The 26,492-nt window shown below is 36.6% G+C and overlaps 1 protein-coding gene across 2 annotated transcripts in view; it reads right to left on the bottom strand.

Annotated features, from left to right (window-relative positions):
• Positions 1-414: 414 nt before the first annotated feature.
• The window catches only part of STXBP5L (syntaxin binding protein 5L), a 419,474-nt gene continuing 393,396 nt past the window's right edge, over positions 415-26,492 (bottom strand). For both annotated transcript variants that reach the window (XM_008708188.2, XM_040621308.1), the window contains 7 exons: positions 25,610-25,780; positions 23,286-23,525; positions 10,691-11,051; positions 5,384-5,549; positions 2,811-2,922; positions 1,022-1,242; positions 415-456 (listed from right to left, as the gene is read on the bottom strand). In XM_008708188.2, the coding sequence (XP_008706410.2) occupies positions 415-456; positions 1,022-1,242; positions 2,811-2,922; positions 5,384-5,549; positions 10,691-11,051; positions 23,286-23,525; positions 25,610-25,780 (1,313 nt within the window). The remainder of the gene's footprint in view (positions 457-1,021; positions 1,243-2,810; positions 2,923-5,383; positions 5,550-10,690; positions 11,052-23,285; positions 23,526-25,609; positions 25,781-26,492) is intronic.

Raw genomic sequence — 26,492 nt, 5'->3', positions numbered from 1 at the left:
TTCTTCTGTCACAACATGCTTTTTTTCTTTTCCTCTTAAGATGTTAATTTATCATGCAAAGATTTTTTTTCATTAAGTGCATTAATGCTTTTGTTTATACAGGATTTTTTCAAATCGGAAGGACTCCCCGTAGTTCCTAAATGTAAATCCTTAGCAAATGACATGCCAAGATGATAGCTCCATTCCACGTTGGGAAAAGGCAGATTCAGCCATGTCTTGGGGTTTTAACCAGGGTTCCAGCCTTTGGGTTGTACAGTGTCTCTAATAAATTCCCCTTATGATAACTTCAGATGGACTGTAATGGAACATTTTGTAGAAGAAACTGGCTTCCAGCAAGTTGAATAGTGATGCTGGGAATAAATTAGGTTTCCCTGAATAATGGTTTCTCAAAGCAGTCACAGCTTCTTTAGAAGTTTAGAATTGGTACCATTTCTTATCCTTATATTTCAGCATTAACTGCAAAGAAAAAATAGTCACATAAAATGTTTTTAAAAATCTTTAAAAGTACTAATCAAAGCAAGCTCATATTGAGCTAATCATGCATATCAAAATCTCAAAATTTATAAAACTTCATTTACTTTTTAAAATAAAGCATATATGAAAAGATTTTTTAAAAATAATCAAGCTGTAAAGACTCAGCTGATTTTTAATGATTGAAGCAAAAAGTAGTGTGTGGATTTGAGCTTCGAGTGCCCCTCGCCCCTTTTTTGGGTGGGGGGAAGGAGCGTGTAATGTACCTAAGCACGTTTTTAGTAGCAGATGCACAATCTAGACCCAATGTATGAGAACCAATGAATCATTTTCTTTTAAATTATCTCCTAAGCTAAAGAAGTATTAATATAGTATTTAAAAACGTTTTTCTCCCAAATGCTGAGGGAAATACGATACTTATAACGAGATCCAGGTTACTACCCTGGCTCTCACACAGGATTACTTACAGTGGCATCTGTGGGCTTTCTTGTGCAGGGCCCCAGTGTTTCAAGCTATTACTGTATGAAGATGCCTGTATTAAGCAGTTTACCTCATGTGCGTGTTTGGAAAATGCTTCCGCGCTGGTCATCATGCCTGCGGTTTTCTCCTCCAGCTCTCCTAGCCTCTGTCCTCTCTCATCAAGGGCGATCCGAGCGCGCGTCAGCTCTCCCATCACCCCTCCGGCAGCACCTTTCATCCCTTCTATACCACCTGGTCCGGGAATGTGCTGTGCAAGGCTGCGAGATGCTCTTCCCGCTGAAGCTTCCCCAACTGGGGATTCAAGCCATAGCAATTTAAGACATATTGTCAGTAATTCAAATAATTAGAATCAAGTTTATCACCAAAGTACTTACCTTAAATGCTACTGTCATAATTCTCATTGACAGAGAGACATATTTGGTCCTATCATAGATGTGTATTTGGAGATGCTAGGTTTTACCCACAAAAAATGTCTATGAAAGAGTCTGAGACTGTGAGGTAACCATATTGTTACTGCCTATCTGTGTGTGTATGCGTGTGGGTTCCATGCAATATGGCGTCATTGCGTTTCTTGACACTGCTGAATGAGGATTCTCACAATATATGTGATCTCATATTTAACCCATATCAGGGTCTATTCCAATCTTAGGTCTGTTTATTTGTTTAAATTTTTGCCCGTCTTCATTCCTACCATCCCTCTTCATCTTGCTGTCATCCTTTGTAGGCCTCAGTTGTTGTTACTGTTTTAAGATATGGGTGAGGGGAAGTAAATACTAGAGAACAGGGTATGCATGATGGACATTAGTATACATGTGTTGAAATTTTGTTACTTCATAAAAGAATAAAAATTTCCCTATCATTTACAAGGTTCAGTTTAATTTTAATGAATTTTTGGTAAGTTCTTATTGAAAGACATCTATCTTGGTAGAAATTTAGTGAGCATTCTCAAGGATGTGACATTAGGAATGATATCAAAATGTATTTTTTAAAAAATAAGAGCCTTATTGAGATATAATTCGCATACTTTATATACGTAAAATGTACAATCCAGTGGTTTTAGTGTGGTATCACCACTATCTAATTTTAAAACATTTTCATTACTCCAAAAAGAAACTCTGTGCCCATTAGCAGTCACTCTCCCTCCCTCCATGCCCCAGTGCTTGGCAACCATTAATCTACTTTCTTTGTCTATGGATTTGTTTATTCTGGACATTTCACATAAATGGAATCATACAATATGTGGCCTTTTCTCCTTCTTTAAGAATTTAGCATGATGTCTTCAAGTTTTATCCCTATTGTAGCATGTGTCAAACTTCATTTGTTTTTATGGCTGAATAGTATTCTATCATATGGAGGCACCTAGACCTTTTACTTGGTTAAAAGTTCAACAGAAAAGTTTTGATCTGCAAGACCAAATAGGGCTGAAATATTCTGGAAAATACATTCTTTCTGAAAATGTTCCCTAGTATCTTTCTACTCCTTTTTGATTATTCATCAGAGTTTCACTGGAAGAATTTTAAAGTAATTTATTCTGTAGCATTGAAAACCTTGTGTTCTGAATAAAGAATCTGTTTCTCAGCAGTGGTTAAAGGCAGGAAGATTCACAAACATTTTTTCCAAAATTTAGTAACTGAATATCTTCACCCTGCCTTGCAGGTATGATCTACTTGCAAATCATGTATTTATTAGCTTATTTATTATTTGCATGAATAGCACATACTGTTTTAGTTAAACTATTTCCCAATATGAAGTAACCGATTTTATTCATGTTTGGTAAAAAAAAAAAAAAGTTTTCATGGTATAGAAGCAAAAAAACCTAGCCTAGAATTTGAGTACAGTTTCATAATCAGTTTACTCACAGAGCTCTTCTCTGTCAAATGTTTGTCCACTTCCACCAAACAGTCCCTTGAGAAAGCCTCTGTTTTGAGCTTCTGGTGTCTCTATGGGAGTAAACAAATCTCCTAGCATGTCCTGTATCAAATTCAAACAAAAAAGCATTAGAGTAACTAAAAATAAAGTGATAGAAAAAAGATAACACTGTAGTATGTTAAAGCACAGAATGAAAAGATAGTCTGCTTTCCATGTATTTTCCTGGTGATTTTTGCTTTGCTCCCAGTTTTGTTTCTGGCATTTCTTTCTCTACCTCTTTTTCCTTTCCTTCTCTAGTAACTGACATCTGAAATTTTTCATTTTTCTACCTTCTTCTTTTCTCCCATTTACAGTTAGAAAACATAAGAAGCTAATATATTTACCTTGGGATTAATTTCCACCTGATCGATGACTCCCAATCTGGATTTAGGATCATTTTTCAATTACCATAGCCTCTTTCCTGTCCTAACCCCCTTTCCTGAATCAAGCATGGACAACTCTATGAAGAGGGAAGCCTTTGGAAATATTTGGAAGACGTTTGGATTTATTTTTATATGAAGTACAAAACTAGGAAATGGTTCAAGACAAATGAGTTAAAATAGGCAGCTCCATACAATTTTTTTCAATATTTGATGTGTTTTAGGATGACTGGAAAATACCTTGTTAGAAATACAGATGTTTGAGCTTTATTCCACACGTACTGAATCAGAATCTACATAGATGTGCTCTGGTTATCTATATTTTTAATGTGCTCTCCAGGTCCTTCTGAAGCAGACCACAATTTGAGAACCATTGGTATGGAGGAAGGAACTTCAACCAAAAGTCAGGAGATCTGTGACCTAATATCAGTTTGTCTATGAATGTGCAGCCTCACTTTCTTCATCCTCTTCCTCTCACCTCTACTCACCAGACCTGCGCTCTTCTTCCTCCTGGATCCCTTCTCTTTGAAAATGGCAGCATCAGCTACTTAGCCAGGAACCCGGGAATCATTAGTAATCCCTTCCTTCCCCTCGCTGCTATAGCTAATAACCCTCCAATCCAACTGATTGCACCTCATAGCTATTGAATCTGCTGACTTTCCTCCATTCTCACTGCTGGTTGCCTTATTTTAAGACACTGTTATTTTTGGCCTTAATTATTAAAACAACTACAACAACCTCCTAATTATTTTCCCTCGTTCTTCAACCATATGTAACCAGATGTAACCATATGTAACCAGAATATTAGTTTTCATAAACAAATCTGTTAAACCTTTTTAATGACTTCCTGTTGCCCTTGGGATAAATGCCAGATTCCTTAGACTCTTACAAGTCATTCCAAGACCTGCTCTGGGATAATTCTCCAGCACTATCCCTCCATCATTTTCACTAACTCTGCACTTTGTTGGCAGTTTCCTGAACCCCCGGGGTTTTGCACGCCGCTACTCTGCCAGGAATATCATTTCCTTTTCCATTCCCAGCCATCCACTCCTATTGACAACTCCTACTAACCCCTTAACAACCCTTTTCTAACTAGCCCTCTCTGCTGTCCCATCAACCCAGAAGCCCCTCTTCCAGGTCTCTCCAGTATTGGCACAGCCACATATAGGCAGTCTCTTCCACAGAGTGCTGTGGTTGTCTGTTTACTTAGTTCCCTCCACACTAGTGGGTAAGGGACTCATATCTTGTTTTATCACTGTATTCCTACATCCTAGCCAAGTACCAGGCATATGGTAACAGCTCAATAATTATTTGTTGAATAACAATAAGAACATTATTGTTTATTTTTAAAATATACTATGTTCCAGGCACTGTGCTCAGTGTTTTTACTTAATTCTCACAACAGTGCTCCAAGACAGAGCATACAGGTGGGTTAAGTAAAATGCCCAAAGTTATACAAGTGGGCAAAATACAACTGAAATAGTTCAGAGCTTATACTCTCAACCTCTGTATTAAAATGGGTGGGTTTTAGTTTTCTTGTTTGTAAAATAAGAGGGTTGAACCAATTAAATCTCTAAGATGCTCTTTTAAAATTTTGTAACTACTTATCCAAGGTTAGATGGCATTTATATTTATTCTCTTTCAAGGCTCTGCTTCCTGCTATGATAAAAGACAAATGCCCAACTGTAGCCCACAAGAAATGTATTTATTTTGTATGGCTCTTAATCAAAGTTAAGATTTCTTCAAAAAAAGAGTCCATGAGCTCCCTGAATTGTATGCAAAATTTTTGTGTGTACATGCATATTCCCCAACTTGAAGGGAGTGAGTTTATAATCTTACAGAGGATTCTCCATAGGCAAAAAAAACCCCCACAAAGAATAAAATGAACAAACAAAAAAATCAACCATTAATATGTATGATCTTCACTTTCTCCCTCTCACTTCCCCTTTTTTTCTTATTTTTTTCTGGGTATACCTAGACCCACACTAAACTTGACAGGGTCACAGTGATGAACATATATTCAAAACATATTCTAGGGAAGGCATATTTATTGCCTGGCCCAATAATATTTTAGCTTTTAGATATCTCTCTCGTTCTCTTTTTACAACCATGTCAATGTTTATTCATAAATGTGCCTGACTTACCTGTAGATTATCACACATCTCTTGGCTGTATGTTAACCGCTGAATTTCAGTAGGTGAGACGAGGTATAATGCCTGGCCTTCATTGGTAAAGCAAAATGTCCGTGCTATCCTCATGTCTGTCAGTGGCAAATAATTAACATCCAACATTGGGCGAAGACTAGGTAGGCTGAATGGAAAAAAGCAAACCCACATTTCATATTTAAGTTGTTAGAAGCTTTAATTTCTCTGTGTAAAATGTGCAGACCCTGACATAAAAAAGTTATTTTTATATAATTATTTTAACGTTGTTTCTTTTCATTCTCTTGAAGTCTCAGTGGTAAAAAACTAGACTTTTATATAAAATCATATACACACAACAAATCATGGGCCCAGTCCTTTATCTTAATCCACACAGATACTTAGCAGATATCCTTGAAGGTTGGATTAAATGTAGTGGCCATCAATTTCAGGTTACTTTTTCCACCATTTTACAGGTTGCTACAATATGGTTATAGTATTTGGTTATGGCAGAAACACCACAGCTAGAAAGTGGCTCACTGCACACTTGGCGTACTATCTCCTTTTAAGGCACAACCCCTGAGTCTGAGGAGGTTATGCACTGATGGACACGTGGAATGGATCCAGTTCACTGTGCCTTGCGGTGGAGTGGCTTTGGTCCCCATTCCTCTACTTCCTCTGTACACAGGATATACAAATTACCTACCACTTAGGTCACCTGTGCTGAAGGCATGATTAACAAATAAACATGGTTAAGATTATAAGGGAATGAGAATAAGTTACAGATAATAGATCAGAATTTGCATAACCAAGTGAATACCACTCATCTCAAGTGTCTTACCAAATGGCTATAGTCTTATCCTAATGCTGTAGCCCATGGTTTTGCTTAAATATTCACTAGAATGTCCCTTCGGATACTGCCATGAGCCAGTTTTGCAAATTCCTGAAGAAAATTAATCTCATTGCTTTTAGATCACACTTCTAATGCCAAAAGGAGAAAAATAAATTTGTCATTAAATCTCAAGCTTTGAAATCATTCAACTGATTCTGATGTGTATAATGATTTTAAATTATCCCAGATCATAAAACCAGTACCTTGGAAAAAAGTACTGATTTCTCTTACGAAAGTAGTTTATAATTACAAGTAAAGCCTTAGAACTTTATCATATAAAATGGGACCTGAAATCTGTGCAATTGGAATAAGCTTTCCATAGGTTCTAGCACTATATTGTCCAATATGGTAGCCATTAGCCATATATGGCTGTTGAGTAGTTGATCTGTGTTTTGCATGAACTGAGGTGTTCTGTAAATGTAAATTATATACTGGATTTCAAAGACTTTTATGGCATTTCAAGTAATTAAGGTCATTAGGATATGAGTCCAAACCAGGATAGATTCAGTCAAATTAATGGGTGGCAGTGCAGAAGGGATGCCAATGGACTTTTCTGATAAACTACATTATTTATGTAGCATAATAAAAGTTAGCTAAGAAAACAAAAATGGTATAATTACTTTAAGTAGGAAAAAGAAAAGAATAATTCAAGTGCTAAAGACTAGGAACTAGGTGATTTTAGTATATGTAGTGCCGAAGTGAGCACGGAACTACGTGATTTTGAAGCTGAAAAACAGATTTTTTTTTTCTGTGCAGGGGACACTTTATAAGGAGATAGTTCACAAAACTAACAATGGTTCTCACTAAAAATGGCTGTCACAGCCCAGTTTGAGAACTCATTTATAGATAAGCCTCTAGTATCCCTTTCTACTATTTTCTACGTTGCGGTACGTTAGCATATAAACAATCATTAGCTACCTGCCAACTATCAGAAAGGTAGGACTTGAGAAGAACGGGCTAAGTATAGTTCATTTCTGATAGGATCTGGAAAGATCTAGGAAAATACTTAGCATGGGAAGATGATCAATTGGTAACGCCAATTAGAAGGATTCTGCCCTTCAAACCTCATATTATTTCCAAGCCACACCTAGTATATTACTAAAATCATCCCAAAATAACTTCCTTTCAAATATTTTTGCGATCCTCAGGGACACGTGAAAATTTTCCACTAGGACATAATATTAAAGTAGCCATTATCATGGAAAGCAGCTTTTACAAAGAGAGAGGAAGACAGAGATATCATCTTAACTCTCCTGTTGTTATGACTCCTGCTGTTTTTTAAACTCTGTTGTAGTTTTCCATTTCTCAAGAAATTTCCCTCCTCAAAATGTCAATGGTAGCACATATTTATTTAAATGGAAATTAATTTTCAGATATACCTAAAATCATCTGAGAAAACAAGACACACTAAAATTTTGCAAAAATAGGATAATCACTGTCAAGCTAAAAATCTCAATTGTGACAACAGTTTAACGTCTTTTAATTTAAAATAAAAATTTGGAGTGACTAAATGGGAGCTTAGGGGAGGGGAGGCTATGTGTGATATACATTTTTTTCCCCCTTGAAACTAAGGCATTCTAGGAGTTAAGTCATCATTTTCAAACAAGACTGGAATGATTTTCATGACGAATACCGAAAAACAGTTTGAGAAAGAGAAACCAGATAAGAAGAAAAAGAACCAGAAATATCTAAGAGAATGAGAAGAGAATAAATGATTGTTTTTATTTTTTCAAAACTTTCTCTAACTTTTCCTTGAGTTACAAATCCACTCATGTCTCCCCTGTTAAAGAAAATAAAACAGTAAAAACACTCTTGAAAACCTAGTTTTGCTCTTGAACTACTTTCCTGTCTCTCATCTCTCTTTTTAACCACAAAATTTCCTGAAAGAATAATCTATACTAGGGGATGGCAAACTTTTATTCAAGTGCCAGATAGTAAATACTGTAGGCTTTGTAGGTCCTAGGGTCTCGGTTACAATTACTCAACTCTGCCTTGTCATGCAAAAGCAGCCAGACTTATGTAAGTAATTGGGTGCGGCTGCATTCCAAAAAAAACTTTATTTATGGACCTTGAAATTTGAATTTCATATAATTTTCAAATATTATGAAACAGTCTCTGAATTTTTTTCAACATTTTAAAATATAAAATCCATTCTTAGCTTGCAGGCTGTACAATATCAGATTAGGGGGCGGGCAGGGTAGATACGGTTTGTGGGTGGTAGTTTGTCAACTCCTATCTATATACCACTGCCTCTAGCTCCATTGAAAATTTAGTTTCTGCCTCCACCATGCTCCCAAGATTTGCCTTCTCAAGGATCACTAATACCCTGTTAGTTTCCAGGCCTAGAGTTTTGTTTTTTCTACCCAAATTCTTTGGCCTCTCTGCCAAATCTGACTACCTCTTGACCATTGTCTTGGTGGTCTTCTATCTTTTGTTTGGATACTCTTCTTTCATGGTTATTCTCGTCCTTTTTCTATATCTCTGACGAGTTCTCAATATCCTCGGCTCTATTTTGTTTCTCTTCTACAACACAAATGTAAAGATATCCTCAAGTTTTTGTTCCCAGATCCGTCTATTTCTCCTTTCTTATTATAGTACCTTCTTTGCTGATCTCATTCACTGCTGTTAACTTTCACTAACACATTTACATAGATGACTTCCAAAGCTGGATCTCTCATATTTTTCTAGGAGTCCAGACCTTAAATTGCTTGCCAAACTTCTGTGGCATGGCTTAAAATCACCTCAAATTCAAGGCATTCATTCTCAACTTCTCATTATCAGCTTTTCCAAATTCTCATGACTTTCCTTTCTGCTAATGACATCACTATTATTCAAGTTAATAAAAAAAAAAATTTAACCTTTAAATTCTCTTCTAATCCTGAGATTTAACGACCTCCATTACCTTTCACGATCAGTGTTACATTCAGCAAGTTTCCCTCAATAATCCCTCACATCAGTTTCTACCTTGCTTTCTATATAGCTAACACTTCAGAAGACCATTTCAAGCTCTCCATATTATTTCCTAATGTATATAGCTAGAGCAGGTTAGCTACTAACTGATTAGTTAGTCTAATGATCAAGCTCATTAGACTGCCGTTAAAGGTCCTCAATAATTTACCCCAACCTACTTCTTCAGTTTACTTTCTTTCCAACATCTCCTTTTTAATAACATATACCAACTATCTCATGACTTTGAATTCTGAAGACTTGGTTTGTGTCTAGAAGATTCGAACCTATATTTCCTCTGTTGGAATATGTATGTTCTTCATGTTATAATTATTTGTGTGTCTGTCTTATCTCCCCCAATTTGATAGCAAGGTTTTTAAGGACTAGGACTATGCTTTTACTAATTTTTATATCCTTCGGAGGCCTTGTATAATGCTTAACTGTCTCAGTGATTTTTGGAACCAGGTGAGGTATTAAATGATAGTGACTTCTACATAGATTATGTTTATTAAGTGTTTGTTGAACTCATAAAATCATTAGGTAATTAATTTTGTGTCCCATGAATTTTATTTTAATTTACTGACAGTATAATGAAATCTCTCGGCTGATATATTATTAAGGTTGTCAGAGGGCATAAACTTCCAGTTACAAGATTATTAAATTCTGTGGATCTAATGTACAACACAATGCCTTATAGTTAACAATACTGTATTGTATACTTGAAGTTGCTAGAAGAGTAGATCTTAAAAGTTCTCACCACACACACGAGAGTGGTAACTGTGAGGTGATGGATGTGTTAACTAACATTACTGTGGTAGTAATTTCACAATATATACATATATCAAATTATCATGTTGTATACCTTAAGCCTACACAATGTTATATTTCAATTGTAGTGATGACTTTTAATACACTGTTCATTGCTGGTCTCACTCTTTCATAGACTTGCAACCTCAGGCAAATTTGAGCTTTAATTTATTAACATATGTAAAATGGAGGATGCAAATAATACTTTGTTTTCCTATGTCTTACAGAAATCATAAGGACCAAATTTAACTCTATATGTAAAGTTCTTGTGTGTACTATAAAACAGTAAAAGTAAGTTCATTTCTTTCCCTTATAGTTTATTCATTTTTATATTTCATGCCTAGCATATTTTCTGAGAGATAACATATGTTCAGTAAATGCTGTGAATTAATGTGTGAATGACTAGAAAAATCACTCATTCCTTAGATTCCTTGAAATCAATTAAAACATATATTTCATTCACAGTGCAAAGCACTTTTAGCAAAAGCAAAAAATAAAAAAATAAAAACCCTATAATCTCAAATTGTCAAACAATAAAACATTCACAAACAATGAAGCAATGATCTCATGTTGCTTCTTGATTGCATATTACACATATACTTTTCAGAACTGTACCCTGGTCACACTGTTTTGATTACCAGATAATTTATAAAGAAGGCAAGTACCTCATTATCATGATATGCCCATTGGCACAAAAGCATGCCAAACAGGCACTGTTACACATGACCACCACATCTGCTTGCAGTATAAAAGATGTCTCGGTGATGTTATGAACATAAAGACAAGTCTGAGAAGGCAGTGAGAAGACTTTGGCTTGTTTTTCTGAGCAGATTATTGTATACTGATGATCTCCTATTTCTTGGGATGGAGAGGGGTAGTTCATGACCAGTTTCCTTCTCCAAGATTTTTCATTTTCATCTACGTTGTTTGGATCCCTCCAAACTTCATATGGCGGTTGCATTAATCCACCATTTCGGTCCATACAAGAGAATGTTAGCACAGCTCCTTTCAGTGAGAGGAATGTACCTATAAAAACAATTTCATATCACTGGCATGTGAAATTCTTTCTAAAATAGTTGTTATTCATTTATGGGCAGTAAATGTTTTATAATGATAATTTACATCTATAGTGTCATAATATTGCAGTAATATACACAGATCAATAGATTTGTGAGTTCATCATTTGCAATAACTTGGCATCATAGAACGTTAGGTCTAAAAGGGGACTAAGACATCAACTTGTCAAATCCTTTCATTTTATTAATGAGAAAATGGAGACACAGAAAAGTGATGAGACTTGGGGCATGTCACATGGCAAGTTAGTGGATGAGCCTGCACTAGAACTCAGGTTTCCTAATTTCAAATCCAGTATTCTTTTGCCATACTACATAATCCCCCTTGACATCCTTTTTTAAAAAGCAAATTTTAGAAAATTTATAATTTTCATTTATTGAAAGAAGTTCAACTGAAAAAAAAAACTATACCATCTGATTCCATTTCCTTATTTCTTACTCATTTACTAGAAAATGTTTTTCCCCCTTCTGAAACTGAACACCTAGAATAAATTTCATGAAATTTTAACATATAGAGTTCATGCTAGCAATTTTGATTGTATTAAAAAATCCTTTGGCTCTTAGGCAGGTTTATGTATCTTTATACAGAAAAGAAGTTTACTCACCTGGATTCTCCATGTTTGAATATCCATGCCCAATTATTACCTATGGGTGTTTTTACCAGTCCCAGAGGACAAGATACTATAAAGCTTAGGAGGTAACTTGCAATAGATTGATCTTTGGACGTTACCAGACTCTTCCTTAAGCAATGCCCCAGCAGTCTTTTCCTTCCTTTATTCTCTGACATCATGCAGAGAGTAAGGTGATTAACCCAGGCTGATATGCCTCAAGAGTGTACATACAACAGACACTTGAAAAAAGAAGGATGATAAATAAAAATACATTCCATCCAGAAAGTACTCTGTAATTTAAAGTACTTAAAATTTATCAAATTTAAAATAATATGTTTAGGTGATTTAACATCCCAGTTGTGTTTTAAAATCCACTTCAAAACTAAGAAGACTGTAAATGTCCTACAAGGGTAACTGAAGAAGATAGGAGAGCAGGGTTTAGGTGCTTCAGTGTGAGGGTCAAGGAATAAAAGGTCCCAGTGTCCCATGGGATAAAAAGATAATGCCAAAACCATTAGACTTTTACTTGGCATGAGGAAGATTTTAAGAATAGAGTGTTGTAATCTAATTTTCATTTAACAGGATAACTCTACCTGCTGGGCATAGTCTAAAGGGAATCAAGGTTGAACAAAGGGAGAACAGTTAATAGATTAGTACATGAAATCAAGGCAAGAAATGGATAGAGGTTTCCTCCAATCAGGTGGTAACAACAGAGATTTGAGCAATGATCAGAATCTGAGGATACTATAAAGGTCAAATAAACAGAATTTGCTAATAAACTGGATTTTGAGTGGGAAAGAAACATAGTGGACCAGGATGATTCTGTTTCTGACCTGAGAAACTGGAAGGATGGAATTGCTGTTAACAGATGTGGGAAAGAATATGGGAGAAAGGAAAGGAATACCAGGAACTCAGTTTTGGACATGTTAACGTTTGAGACGTTATTAGACATCCAAGTGGGTGTTAACTAACTGGATTTATATGTCAGAAATTTGGAAATGGTTCCAGACTATAAATACAAATATATGACCTATCAGATTATCAATGGCATTCAAAGTCATGAGGTTGGTTGATTTCATTTTGGCCTTAAATATAAATAGAAAACAGAAAAGGTTTGAGTCAGTCTTTGGGCATTCTGATGTTTTAAGTCCAGTGAAATGAGAAGGAACCAGCAAAGTGAACTGATAAGGAATGGCTTGAAAGTTAGAAAGAAAAGTAGGTAAATTTAGTGTTCTGGAATCCAAGTGAAGTGTTTTTAGTATAGGGACAATGGCAAACATGTAATATGTTGCTGATATGTCAAGTAAGATGTGGCCTGAGAACTGACCATTGGATTTAGCCATGAGGTCAATGGTGACCTAGATAGAGGTTTTTATTGATTGGTATGGGAGAAAGCTTGATTAGAATGGAGATGAGAGAATGGGAGAAGAAAATTGAAAATAGTGAATATAAGACAAACATTTCAAGGAATTTTGCATAAAAGAAAAAGAAATGGAACATTTTGGAGGATAGATTCAAGAGAGTTTTTCTTATTTATTTGTACATTTATTTTATTTATTTATTTAAGATTTTATTTTTTTAAGTAACCTCTACACCCAATGTGGGGCCTGAACTCACAACCCCGAGATCAAGAGTCACATGCTTTACCAACTGAGCCAGCCAGGCACCCCTAGTTTTTCTCTTTTAATGGGAGAAAGAACAGCATGTTTGTATAATGATCTAGCAGAAAGATAAATATTTATTACAATGATAATTACACAGTTAGGTGTAATAATAAAATTATATAAAGGAAACAAAGGAAAAGTTGCTAGCTTGACTTTCTTGAGTATACAAGTAGAGAAGTTGGCCAAGTTGGGAGCTTACACAATTTAGTCATAACAACAGGAGAGAATATAGAGACCATGAAGATATAAGCAGACAGACTGGTAGATGTGGTGGTTGAAGTTGTTATCTGCTTGTTTCAATTTCCTCAGTGAAAGGGGACACGTGGTCATTAGCTGACATTGAAAACAGCAAAGGAGGTATTGGAGGTTTGAGGAGAGTGGAGAAATATATAATTGTTTAAAAGCATGGGAGAGAGGACTAGGGAAATATAGTAAATATAATTACCCAGCAGCATAGCAGCCTAGTTGAAGTTGTTAATGATTTATTTCAAAATGAGACTATTTATTGTGCTTACATATTTTTCTCTAGCCATATTCAGCTACACAGGTATAGATATAAAGTAGGTAGAACTAAATTTAACCAGAATTGTGATTGAGCTGAATATGCATGTGTAATACTGTGACTTATAATAACCAAATATTTGGTCTTTATTCTGTGTCTGACACAGAGCTCCTAAAACCCTTGGAATTTCTAAAAGTGAGGGCAACACAGGTGTCTTTTATTATGTTAATGAGGTGACTTTAGGCCCTCACCCAACGATGGGGGCTGGTTGCCAGAGGAACGAACAATGTGATTGGAGGGTTTGTACTTTAGTTCCACCCCTTGCCCCTGGAAGAGGAGGGGGCTGGAGATTGAATTCAATCACCAGTGGTCAATGATTTAGTCAATCATGTCTATGTAATTAATGAAGCCTCCATTAAAACTCAAAAGGAGGAGGTTTTTGAGAGCTTCCTGTTTGGTGAATAGGGGGAGGCACTGGGAGAGAGATGTTGGTGCAGAAGGCTTGGAAACTCTGTGTTCTTTTCCCTACTCCTCTCTTCCATCTGGATGTTCATCTGTGTGTTTTAATAATAAACAGATAAACGGTAAGTAAACAGTTTTCCTGAGTTCTGTGTGCCACTCTGGCAAATTAATTGAACCCAAGGGGGGGTTGTGGGAACCCCAGATTTATAGCCAATAGGTCAGAAGCACAGGTGACAAGCTAGACTTGTGACTGGTGTCTAAAGGAAGGAGAGAAGGCAGTTTTGTGGAACTGAGCCCTTAACCTGTGGGATCTGATAGTTATTTCCACATAGTGTCAGAATCAAGTTAAATTGTGGGATACCCAGCTGGTGTTGCAAAGAATTGCTTGCTATGGGGAAAAACCTCCATGTGTCTGGTGTCAGAAGTGTTGTGAGTGTGGAAGTAGCGTGAAAGTAAAAGAGGTACACAGGACAAACACAGAAGGAGGAAGCGCTCGGTTTTTCCCTACACAGGAGCCAAGAATTGTAGCTTTTTCCATTCCAGCATTTAAAGTTGCATTGGTAGAATCACCTGGGATCTTGTTAAAAATGCAAATCCTCGGACTCCACCCCAGACCTACTGAATTGGAAACTCTGGGTGGGCACCAATTATCTGTGTTGTAACAAACCCTCCAAGTGATTCTGATAAAGACTAAAGGGATAACTACTGGGAATGGATAATCTTTAGGTGCTTTTCCATTCTAAAATTCAGTGATTTAGTGCACTTCAAATTTTCATATCATTGAATTTGTTGTCAAGACAACCACAGTAAATTAATGTGAAAAGATTCCTTAAAAAGGAGAAGTGGGCTTTTCTTTGTTGAGAGGCTTTTGATTGCTGTTTCAATCTCCTTGTTAGTTATAGATCTGTTCAGACTTCTTATTGCTTCATGATTCAGTCTTGGTAGATTGTATGCTTCTAGGAATTTATCCATTTCTTTTAGGCTGTTCAGTTTATATGCATATTATTGTTCATAGTAGTCTCTTATGATCTTCCAGTTTGGCTTTCTCTCTTTTCCATTGTTATTTATAAAGCACATCTGAACCTAGTTAACTATTTTATGTGTCTCTTAAAAAATACTTTTTTTTATTATGTTATGTTAGTCACCATACAGTACATAATTAGTTATTGATGTAGTGTTCCACGATTCATTATTTGTGTATAACACCCAGTGCTCATTACAACACGTGCCCTCCTTAATACCCATCTCCGGGCTAACCGATCCCCCACCCACCTTCCTTCTTCAAACCCTCACATTGTTTCCCAGAGTCCATAGTCTCTCATGATTCGTCTCCCCCTCCGTTCCCCCCCCTTCAGTTTTCCCTTCCTTCCCCTAATGTCCTCCATGCTATTCCTTATGTTCCACATATGAGTGAAAACATATTATAATTTTCTTTCTCTGCTTGACTTATTTCACTTAGCATAATCCCCTCCAGTTCCATCCATGTCGATGCAAATGGTGGTTCATTCATCCTTTCTAATGGCTGAATAATATTCCATTGTATATATGGACCACATCTCCATTCATCTGTTGAAGGGCATCTCACTCCTTCCACAGTCTGGCTATTGTGGACATTGCTGCTTTGAACATTGGGGTGCCTGTGGCCCTTCTTTTCACAACATCTATATCTTTGGGGTAAATACCTAGTAGTGCAATTGCTGGGTCATAGGGTAACTCTATTTTTAACTTTTGGAGGAACCTCCATACTGTTTTCCAAAGTGGCTGTACCAGCTTGCATTCCCACCAACAGTGTAAGAGGGTTCCCCTTTCTCCACATCCTCTCCAACATTTGTTGTTTCCTGCCTTGTTAATTTTTGCCATTCTAACTGGTGTAAAGTGGTATCTCATTGTGGTTTTGATTTGCATTTCCCTGATGGCTAGTGATGTTGAACATTTTTTTCATGTGTCAGCCATTTGTATGTCACCTTTGGAGAAGTGTCTGTTCGTGTCTTCTGCCCATTTTTTGACTGGATTGTTTTTTGAGTGGAGTTTGAGAAGTTTTTTATAAATCTTGAATACCAGCCCTTTATCTATAATATCATTTGCAAATATCTTCTCCCATTCCGTGGGTTGCCTCTTTGTTTTGTTGACTGTTTCCTTTGCTGTGCAGAAGCTTTATATCTTGATGTCCCAAAAGTTCATTTTTGCTTTTGTTACCCTTGCCTTTGCAGTTGTCTCTTGAAAGAAGTTGCTGTGGCCGATGTTGAAGAGGTTACTGCCTATGTTCTCGTCTAGGATTTTGATGGATTCCTGTCTCACATTGAGGTCTTTCAACCATTTTGAGTTTATCTTTATGTGTGGTCAAGTTTCATGCTTCTATATATAGCTGTCCAATTTACCCAGCACCATTTATTGAAGACACTGTCTTTTTTCCATTGGATATTTTTTGCTGATTTGTCGAAGTTTAGTTGACCATATAGTTGAGGGTCCATATTGTGGGCTCTCTATTCTGTTCCATTGATCTATGTGTCTGTTTTTGTGCCAATACCATCCTGTCTTGGTGATCACAGTTTGTAATATAGCTTGAAATCAGGCAACATGATGCCCCCAGCTTTGTTTTTTCTTTTCCAGCATTTCCTTGGCAATTCAGGATCTTTTCTGGTTCCATACAAATTTTAGGATTGTTTGTTCCAGCTCTTTGAAAAATGCCATTGGTATTTTGATAGGAATGGTGTTGAAAGTATAGATTGCTCTGAGCAGCATAGACATTTTAATAATGGTTATTCTTCTAATCCATGAGCATGGAATGTTTTTCCATCTTTTTGTGTCTTCAATTTCTTTCATAAGTGTTCTGTAGTTTCTAGAGTACAGATCCTTTACCTTTCTGGTTAAGTTTATTCCTAGGTATCTTATGGTTTATGGTGCTATTGTAAATGGAATCAATTCCCTAATTTCTTTCTTCAGCTACATTGTTAGTGTATAGAAAAGCAACTGATTTCTGTGCATTGATTTTGTATCCTGCCACCTTACTGAACTGCTGTATGAGTTCTAGGAATTTGGGGGTGGAGTCCTTTTAGGTTTTCCACATGAAATGTCATGTCATCTGCAGAGAGAGTTTGACTTTGTTGCCAATTCAGATGCCTTTTATTTCTTTTCGTTGTCTGATTGCTGAGGCTAGGACTTCTAGTTCTATGTTGAACAATAATGGTGAGAGTGGGCATCCTTGTCATGTTCCTGATCTTAAGGGAAAAGCTCTCAGCTTTTCCCCATTGAGAATGTTATTCTCTGGGGCTTTTCATAGATGGTTTTTATGAAATTGAGGAATGCACATTCTATCCCTACACTCTGAAGAGTTTTAATCAGGAAAGGATGCTGTATTTTGTCAAATGCTTTTTCTGCATCAATTGAGAGGATCATATGGTTCCTGTCTTTTCTTTCATTAATGTGTTCTATCACACTGATTGATTATTGAATGTTGAACCACCCTTGCATCCCAGGAATAAATCCTACCTGGTCATGATGGATAATCCTTTTAATGTATTGTTGGATCCTATTGGCTAGGATCTTGTTGAGAATTTTGGCATCCATATTCATTAGGCATATTGGTCTGTAATTCTTCTTTTTGATGGGGTCTTTGCCTGGTTTTGGGATCAAGGTAATGCTGGCCTCATAGAATGAGTTTGGAAGTTTTCCTTCTGTTTCTATCTTTTGAAACAGCTTCAGGAGAATAGGTATTATTTTTTCTTTAAATGTTTGATAGAATTCCCCTGGGAAGCCATCTGGTCCTGGAGTCTTCTTTTTTGGGAGGTTTTTGATTACTGCTTTAATTTTGTTACTGGTCTCTTCAATTGACAATTTCTTCCTGTTTCAGTCTGGGTGGTTTCTAAGTTTCCAGGAAGGCATCATTCCTTCCAGGTTGCTTAATTTTTTGCATATAATTGCTGATAATAATTTCTAATAATTATTTCTATTTCCTTGGTGTCAGTCATGATCTCTCCCCTTTCATTCATAATTTTATTAATTTGGGTCCTTTCTCTTTTCTTTTGGATAAGTCTGGCCAGAGGTTTATTGATCTGGTTAGTTTTTTCAAAGAATGAACTTCTAGTTTTGTTGATCTGCTCTACTATTTTTCTGGTTTCTATTTCATTGATCTCTGCTCTAATCTTTATTATTTCTCTTCTTCTGCTTGGTTTAGGTTTTATTTGCTGTTCTTTCTCTAGTTCCTTTAGCTGTAAGGTTAGCTTGTGTGTTTGGATTTTTCTTTTTTGAGTGAAGCTTCGATGGCTATGTATTTCCTCCTTAAGAGTGCCTTTGCAGTATCCCATAGGATTTGGACCGATGTGTTTTCGATATCATTGATTTCCACGAATTAAGTTCTTCATTTCCCGTTGACCCAAACATTGTTTAGCAGGATGGTCTTTAGCTTCCAAATGTTTGAATTCTTTCCAAATTTTTTCTCGTGATGGAGTTCCAGTTTTAAAGCATTGTGGTCTGAAAATATGTAGGGAATAATCTCAATCTTTTGGTATCGGTTGAGACCTGATTGTGACCCAGTATGTGGTTTATTCTGAGGAAAGTTCCATGTGTATTTGAGAAGAATGAGTATTCTGTTGTTTTAGGGTGCAATATTCTATATATATCTATGAAGTCCATCTGGTCTGGTGTGTCACTCAAAGCTCTTGTTTCTTTGTTGATTTTTTGCTTAGATGATCTGTCTGTTGCTGAGAGTGGAGTGTTGTGGTCTCCTACTATTAAAGTATTATCAGTATGATTCTTTATTTTGGTTATCAGTTGGCTTATGTAGTTGGCTGCTCCCATGTTGCAGGCATACATATTTACAATTGTTAGATCTTGTTGGATAGACCCTTTAAGAATGATATAATGTCCCTCTGTATCTCTTACTATAGTCTTTAGCTTAAAATCTAATTTGTCTGATATGAGAATTGCTACCCCAGCTTTCTTTTGAGGTCCTTTGGCATGAAAAATGGCTCTCCGTCCCCTCACTTTCAGTCTGGATGTATCTTTAGGTTCAAAATGAGTCTCTTGTAGACAGCAAATGGATGGGTCATGTCTTTTTATACAAACTGCAACCCTGTGCCATTTCATGGGAGCATTTAGGCCATTCACATTGAGAGTGACTACTGAAAGATATGATTTTAGTGCCATCCTGTTGCCTGTGTAGTCCCTGTTTCTATAGATTGCCTCTGTAAATTTCTGGTCTATACTACTCTTGGGGTCTTTCTCCTTTTATAGAACCCTCCCTAATATTTCTTGCAAGGCCAGCTTGGTGGTCACATATTCTTTCAGTTTCTGCTGGTCTTGGAAACTCCTTCTCTCTCCATCCATTCTGAATGATAGCCTTGCTGGTTAAAGTATCCTTGGGTGCATGTTCTTCTCGTTTAGTACCCTGAATATGTCTTGCCAGCCCTTTCTGGCTTGCCAGGTCTCTGTGGACAGGTCTGATGTTATTCTGATGTTCCTCCCTCTGTACATAAGAAATCTCTTCCCCCTAGCTGCTTTCAGAATTGTTTCCTTGGACCTAAGATTTGCGAGTTTTACTATTATCTGTTGAGGTGTTGATCTGTTCCCTCTGAACTTGGGAGGGGTCCTGTCTGCCTTTTGGACAGGAATGCTTGTTTCCTTCCCCAGATTAGGGAAGTTCGCAGCTACAGTTTGCTCAAATATATCTTCTGGACCTCTCTCTCTCCACCCCTTCAGGGATCCCAGTAATTCTGACATTAGAACATTTCCTGGCATCACTAATCTCTCTCTGTCTGATCTCTTGGGCTTTCAGGAGTTTATCCCAGGCCTCCTCGGCATCCTTCTTTTCTGTCATCTTATCTCCTATCTCATTAATTTGTTCTTCAGCCTCATTTACCCTGGCTGTCAGGATATTCAGTTTAGACTGCATCTCATTCATAGCATTTTTTAGTTTGACCTGATTAGATCTCATTTCTCCCCTTAGAGATTCTATATTGTCACTAATATTTTCTTCAAGCCTAGATATTGACTTCATGATTGCTACTCTGAAGTCTATCTCTGACATCTGGCTTTTATCTGTATCCATTAGGTCTGTGGCAGAGGCCACAATCTCTGATTCTCTTCTTTGTGGAGGTTTCTCCTCTTAGTCATTGTGTTCAAGGATGGTTGAGGGAATGTACAGAGTCCAAAGTATTAGCCAAGATCCAAGCAAGATGTACCTGTTTTATAGTGACCCTAGGGTTGTCGTCCTCTTGTTCTTCCAGCCTGTCTTCTAGGGGAGGGGCCTGCTGCACTCTTACTCAGGCAACCCTGCTTTGGCAGAGTTGCCCTGCCCCCTGTGGAGGAGGGGATGGCTCAGTGAAAACAGGTTTTTTGAGCTTGTTCTCTGGCAGCTTTCCCTGGTGGCTTTCAATGTCTCTTCTGAGAGTCAGACAAGTGACCGTACCCAAACCTCTGTCCCAGAACAGAGAAATTTCAGTCTGTTCTTCACTGAGGTCTCCAAGACACACAGTCTCTGTTTCTGTCTGCACTGCTAAAAACTCAGCCTCCCTGGTAGTGAGCCCCACAGCAACTCTCCCAGAGGTTGATCCCAGGGCTGGGCGTGTTTCTGCCCTTTGTGCTTCTAAAACCACAGGCTGTCCTCTGTTCATGTGCGTACCTGCAGCTCCTGGATCCTGTCTGGGGGCTGGACTGAAGTCCTTTCCCTGGTGCAACCAGTCTGTGAGTCTTTGCCTGGTCCCCAGTGTGGGATCCTTTTGCTCTCTGGTGTTATGTCACCTTCCTGGTGCCAGCTTATGGTAGCTCCCTCCCCCTTCTGTTTTTCTTCTGATATCTGCCTGCAGAATCACTCCTCCACCCTTCATACCTTGAGACTGCTGGAGATTTTCTGCTTGTAGAGTTCCAGATGTATATTCTTATATCTCAGGCTGATTTCGTGGGTGTTGAGAATGGTTTGGTAGATATCCAGCTAAATGCAGGAGATGGGTTGAAATAGGGTCCCCTACTCCTCCACCCTCAACTCCCCAAAAATACTTTTTTTAAAAAGCAGTTTTAGGGTTACAAAAAATTGAGTACAAAGAGTTCCCATATGCTCCCTTTGTCCTTTATTTATTAACATCTTGTATTAGTGTGGTACATTTGTTACAGTTGGTGAACTGATGTTGATATTAACTTACGTTTTGAAAGAACTGGAGAATAATGACAGAAAATTGGAGAAGACAGGTTCCCATTATATATCTTTAAATAGTTAAGGAAAAGCTTTGCAAATATTTACTAATCAGATACCACATTATTAAGTTAAATCTCTAATTTGTATTTTGCCATCATTTTTAGTCTATGTTTGTTTAAGAATGGTAAAGAACTTTCCCGCAATATTGAGAGATCTGTTAAATTAGTTCCAGATCTGTTTATTTCTAGGCTTGTGACATAGAAAACCGTATTTGTTAGAATATCTCTTAGAAAATTGTCTTCCATTTATGGTTGTAAACTTGTATACACAGGAGTTAGATTTTCACCTTTAGACTTGCAAGGAATGCCTGTCACATATCCAATATGGATAACAATTTATTGAGTTAAGTAGTGGATGGAATTAATGTTTAATAATTCATTTTGTCCTCACTGATCTGCCTCCAACTCAACCACTGTAGGAATTGTGCATATTTCCTTAAAATTAGGAATGTAGTTAAAGATATTTTCTCATCATGAAGTATGTTCACAATTAAAGTGACTCTAACAGATTAACTTTTAAAATACAATGGATTTTATAGGCTGAATTGTGTCCCTACCAAATTCATATGTTGAAGGCCTAAACCCTAGTACCTCAGAAGGTGACTGTATTTAAGGTAGAGCCTTTAAAGAGATGATGACGTTAAAAGGAGGTTGTTAGAGTGGGCCCTCAGCCAAGTTGACTGGTGTCTAAGAAGAGATTAGGATACACAGGAGACACCAGAAGTACATGCACACAGAAGGACAGCCATGGGAAGATATGGTAAGGGTGGCTATCTACAAGCAAAGAAAGAGGCCTCAGAAGAAACTAGACCTGCTGACTTCTTAATCTTGGCCCTCTAATCTCCAGAAGTATGAGATCAATTTCAGTTGTTTAACACACAAACACAAATGTGTGCACATGGATACATTTATCTAAATTTGCCACACTAGTAGAGAGCTGACTATTCCACTTACAATAAGTAAAAATCTACAAGAATTAGCACACCAGTTAATAAAATTTAACTCTAACCTAGCATTCTAAATATATGTATTCTTTTAAAATAAAATTCCTTATTCTATATATTAATAAAATTATTTTTTTTACTTAAAAACTATCTGAAGAACATCATACATAGGAAATACAAAGTAAAGTTACTGAAAAGAACAAATTTTCAAATATTCAAAAGAATTGCATGAGGAATCACACTCATCTCTTCTTTGGGAGGAAAGAAAGAGAATAAAACATGCTTTAGCAAAATACTCATAACATGTTAAATTCTTTAGGCGCTAGGATAAAAAGGAAAGAAATTGTGGTATGCCTTTGAAACAAGATGGGAAGGTTACCAAGGACTTTAGAAAGCCATGTCAAATCAGACTGCTTCAAGATTAATTGTTCTGAATTCTCCAGGGATGATAAAAAACACTCATAGGCTGTGATCTGGCATGGAACTTTGGAGAAATACTTCAGTTCATTAAATAGTTTAACTTTTGAATTAAGGTTTTCCTTAGTGCTTTTCAGAAACCTTTTCCCCAAGGCATTGTTTAGGTGGGCAGTTCCACAGTTTCCTACCATAGACATAATTGTATTATTTTATTCTAAGGAATGGTAAGTTGCTGTATGACTAATGTTGGGATAGTATATAATTTATGAAATTTTCAATAGTTTCCAGTATACAGAATACTTACAAACTTTATTCCAGATCAATACAAATTAATGTTATACATTATTTTATATCTAAATGTTAAAAAGTAGAAATTAAGGAATAAATAAAAACTCTTACCACTTGGCAATACCATGACTGGCTCTGTAAATCTTTGTTCATCTGCTGAAGGTAGGTTCAGGGAGATTATTAACACCATTCCCAGACTAGTTCCAACAAACAAACAAGGGGAGACTGTAGGGTCATTTTTCCGAGCAAAGGACTCCATGAAATATAGTGCTGTAATTGCTTCTTTTGAATCTTTGTCAATACTGGAGATGCTAGAGCTTCTAGAACGATTATAGGAATTTTCTCGGCTTTCTATAGAAATTCAGAAAAACAAAAATTGTTAGTATATTTCCATAATAAGTGAAGTCAGACTTAGTAAATGAAAACCAAAATTATGAAAGGGAAGTAGAATTTGATTCCTTGTTCACTGATCTGGAAGACTGCTTGTCCAGTTCACCAGCTTATTTTGATAATGAAGAGACTAAAGTCCAGAAATGTAAATCATAAACTTTGGCAGAGCTGGGACTAGAAGTTGAGTCTCCAGAGTTCCAGTTCACCATGTTTTTCTCCCTACGTTACCTCACAAATTAGTTGAAATTTTCTAATCTGGAAAAAAATAGCCTGAGTAGTCAAGGTTACAAGAATTTCTGGTACCATTTTAATTATGTTTCCCTTCTATCTCTCAATTGTTGAAAATATTCCTAACGATTTCTTGGCAATTCCCACCTACCTACAACATTATGGCTACTTACCTGAAAGGTCACAAATGTTCTTGGTGAATACATTTCCCTAACTGACATGATTTTTGGTTTTGCTATATTTGGAGTAACTACAGTTGTAAAAATTGGAGTATTTACCAAGGCCAACGAGCAAATGGTATATCCCTGAACTACTTTCAGGCTATCTACCTTGAATCCAAATCCAGTTCTAACTTTACCTTAGGACCAAATAAGCTGTAGACAGGGCCATCTCATTGTTAATGGTAATCTTTCTGAGAGGGCTTCAGTACACTAAAGGAAGTTTCAAGTTTTCCAGCTCATCAACACTTACACTTGTGCACACTCCAATAAGCATAAATGCACCCCCCTCGGTTAAATACTACTAGGAACGTTTTGTTATAATTGCTCCAGAGTTCAAGTTCCTCATATTCTTTTTTCTACAGCATTCACTCCTTTCCTTTCTGGATAGGTTCAAGTGTCACTCATTTTTGTAAAAAGAGACTAAATATAAGTTCTTTGGACTCTTTTTCCAGAAAGCAAAATACAGTATTCCTAATTCCCCTTCTACCCCTCAACAAGTTTGTAAAAATAATTATTTGTAATAGAATTTAGAGATGAGAGGAAGCTTGGATATAATCTATACAATTTTATAGATTTGGAGACAGAGACATAGAGTTAAGCAGTTGTCCCAGAATCCAGCACAAGTTAGAGGCAGAAATGTCTAAAACTCAAAATTCTCAACCCAACCCAGTGATTAAGAGTACTACTTCCAAAACCTTTACATTTTTCTTCCATTATAAAATTCCTAGCTAATTTGCTTTCAAAGTTTTTCCATTCGTGGTTCATCAACATTTAAGTTTGTTACTTATACACCTGTGAAAGAGATAACCTCATTATCTGCATATCCATGAACCAGATTTAGTATGGTATAATAGTAAATTTTTAAATTTTTGTAATTTTGTATTACAAAATATAGGTCATTACTAAAACAATTTTGAAGAATGGTAAATGGGGGATTACTTCATAGAATAGAATTACCATAGAAAATCTTCTAAGATTATTTTTTCCTATATCTTTCCCCAAAGTTCCTTGTCAGGAAGACTGTTGCAACTAAGTTGCAAGATTCCTTCTTTTCCCCTCCCTCTCTAAAAATTTCTGGCCTTCTAGCTCTTACACTTTAATCCCTGCTCCAACACTCCATAAACATGCAGTTAATCCTTCCTTTTAAAAACATATGAAGACTGCAAACTTTAAAACTTAAGATCTTGCCTTTTTCTTGGTCACATTCACTTGACAGTTGAGGAAATGAGAGTTGCAAGACATTAAATAACTATCTACTGGTAAAAACACTGAAAGGCTTACCATTGAGATGGAAGGAAACTCTCAATTGCTGCTGGGAGTGTAGAGAACTGATTAAGGCATAGGTCTCCCCTTGTACAGAGGAGGTGTCTACCAATAAGCAGAGACATTCTGGTTTTAGAGATGAAGAAGGAAGTATAGTGAGGAATGAATTTGGAGTCATGGCCACAGCTTGACCAGGCTCTCAGTCACTCATTGCCTAGAGTTGACTGTAAAAGTATCTTTTACACAAGACCTACATCCCTTGTCCTCTAGCTCCCATTATCATGGCATATCAAATTTTAATTGTATCCACAAAAATTTGCGTGTGTAACTTACCTTCTGTTGTGACTGGTAAAGAAATTTCCATGCAAGCAGCTGATTGTGCTTTCCGAAATGGTGGTCTTCCAGGACCCCAGCGATTTACTTTTGACACATCAGCACTGGACAGACGTTTTCCAGAACTGCAACTCTGAGAGGTGGGACTTGTGCAGTGTCCATTTACATGATCTGTACCAAGAGGAAGAAGGCAGCATAAATATCATAATTAAATCTTCATATAAAGAAATCCAAATACGTAGATTAATGAAGAGTGAGAATTCCTTTTTTCCAAACCATATAAAGATGGCTAAGCCCTTGCTATTTTAAGATTTAGCCACATTTTCAGTAGTTAGCCAAAATTTCATAAGATTTTTGTTACATATAAGTTCATTTTTAATATGTGGCTAATTAACATAGCTTAAAACTTATTGTGTCCCCATTATTTTACCACTTAATGGCATTACAAAATAGGTTATAGTATTCAACTTTCTTTTGCATAATTTAAATATACACCTATTTATATGTTTTGGAAGTACCTCAGGTGCTTGGAGTTTAAAATATAGATTGGAAACATCTTACTGTGTCGTTGCAAATGGTCCTTAAGAATATTGATTCTAGAGCCAGACTGCCGGGTCTTAAATCCTAATTCTACCATTTACAAGTTGTACAAATTACTGAAGTCTTTATACTTTAGTTTCCCTTTCTATAAATTGGTAATATTAATTACCTCATGGAGTTTTGTGATAATTTATGTCACATGCCAGAACCTTCTTGGTATATGGTAAATTCTGAACAAAAATTATTCTGTCATTCTTGTTCCAGACTATTTAAACTGCTCATGTCTAAGACAAATAGTACTATTTATTTAGAGCTCATTTGTTTATCTCTGGATTTTTTTTTT

This window comes from Ursus maritimus, unplaced genomic scaffold, assembly GCF_017311325.1.
Source record: "Ursus maritimus isolate PB19 unplaced genomic scaffold, ASM1731132v1 scaffold_4, whole genome shotgun sequence".
Taxonomy (NCBI): Eukaryota; Metazoa; Chordata; class Mammalia; order Carnivora; family Ursidae; genus Ursus; species Ursus maritimus.
Note: the sequence above shows the minus strand (reverse complement) of the source record. Positions and strands in the feature narration are given on the sequence as shown.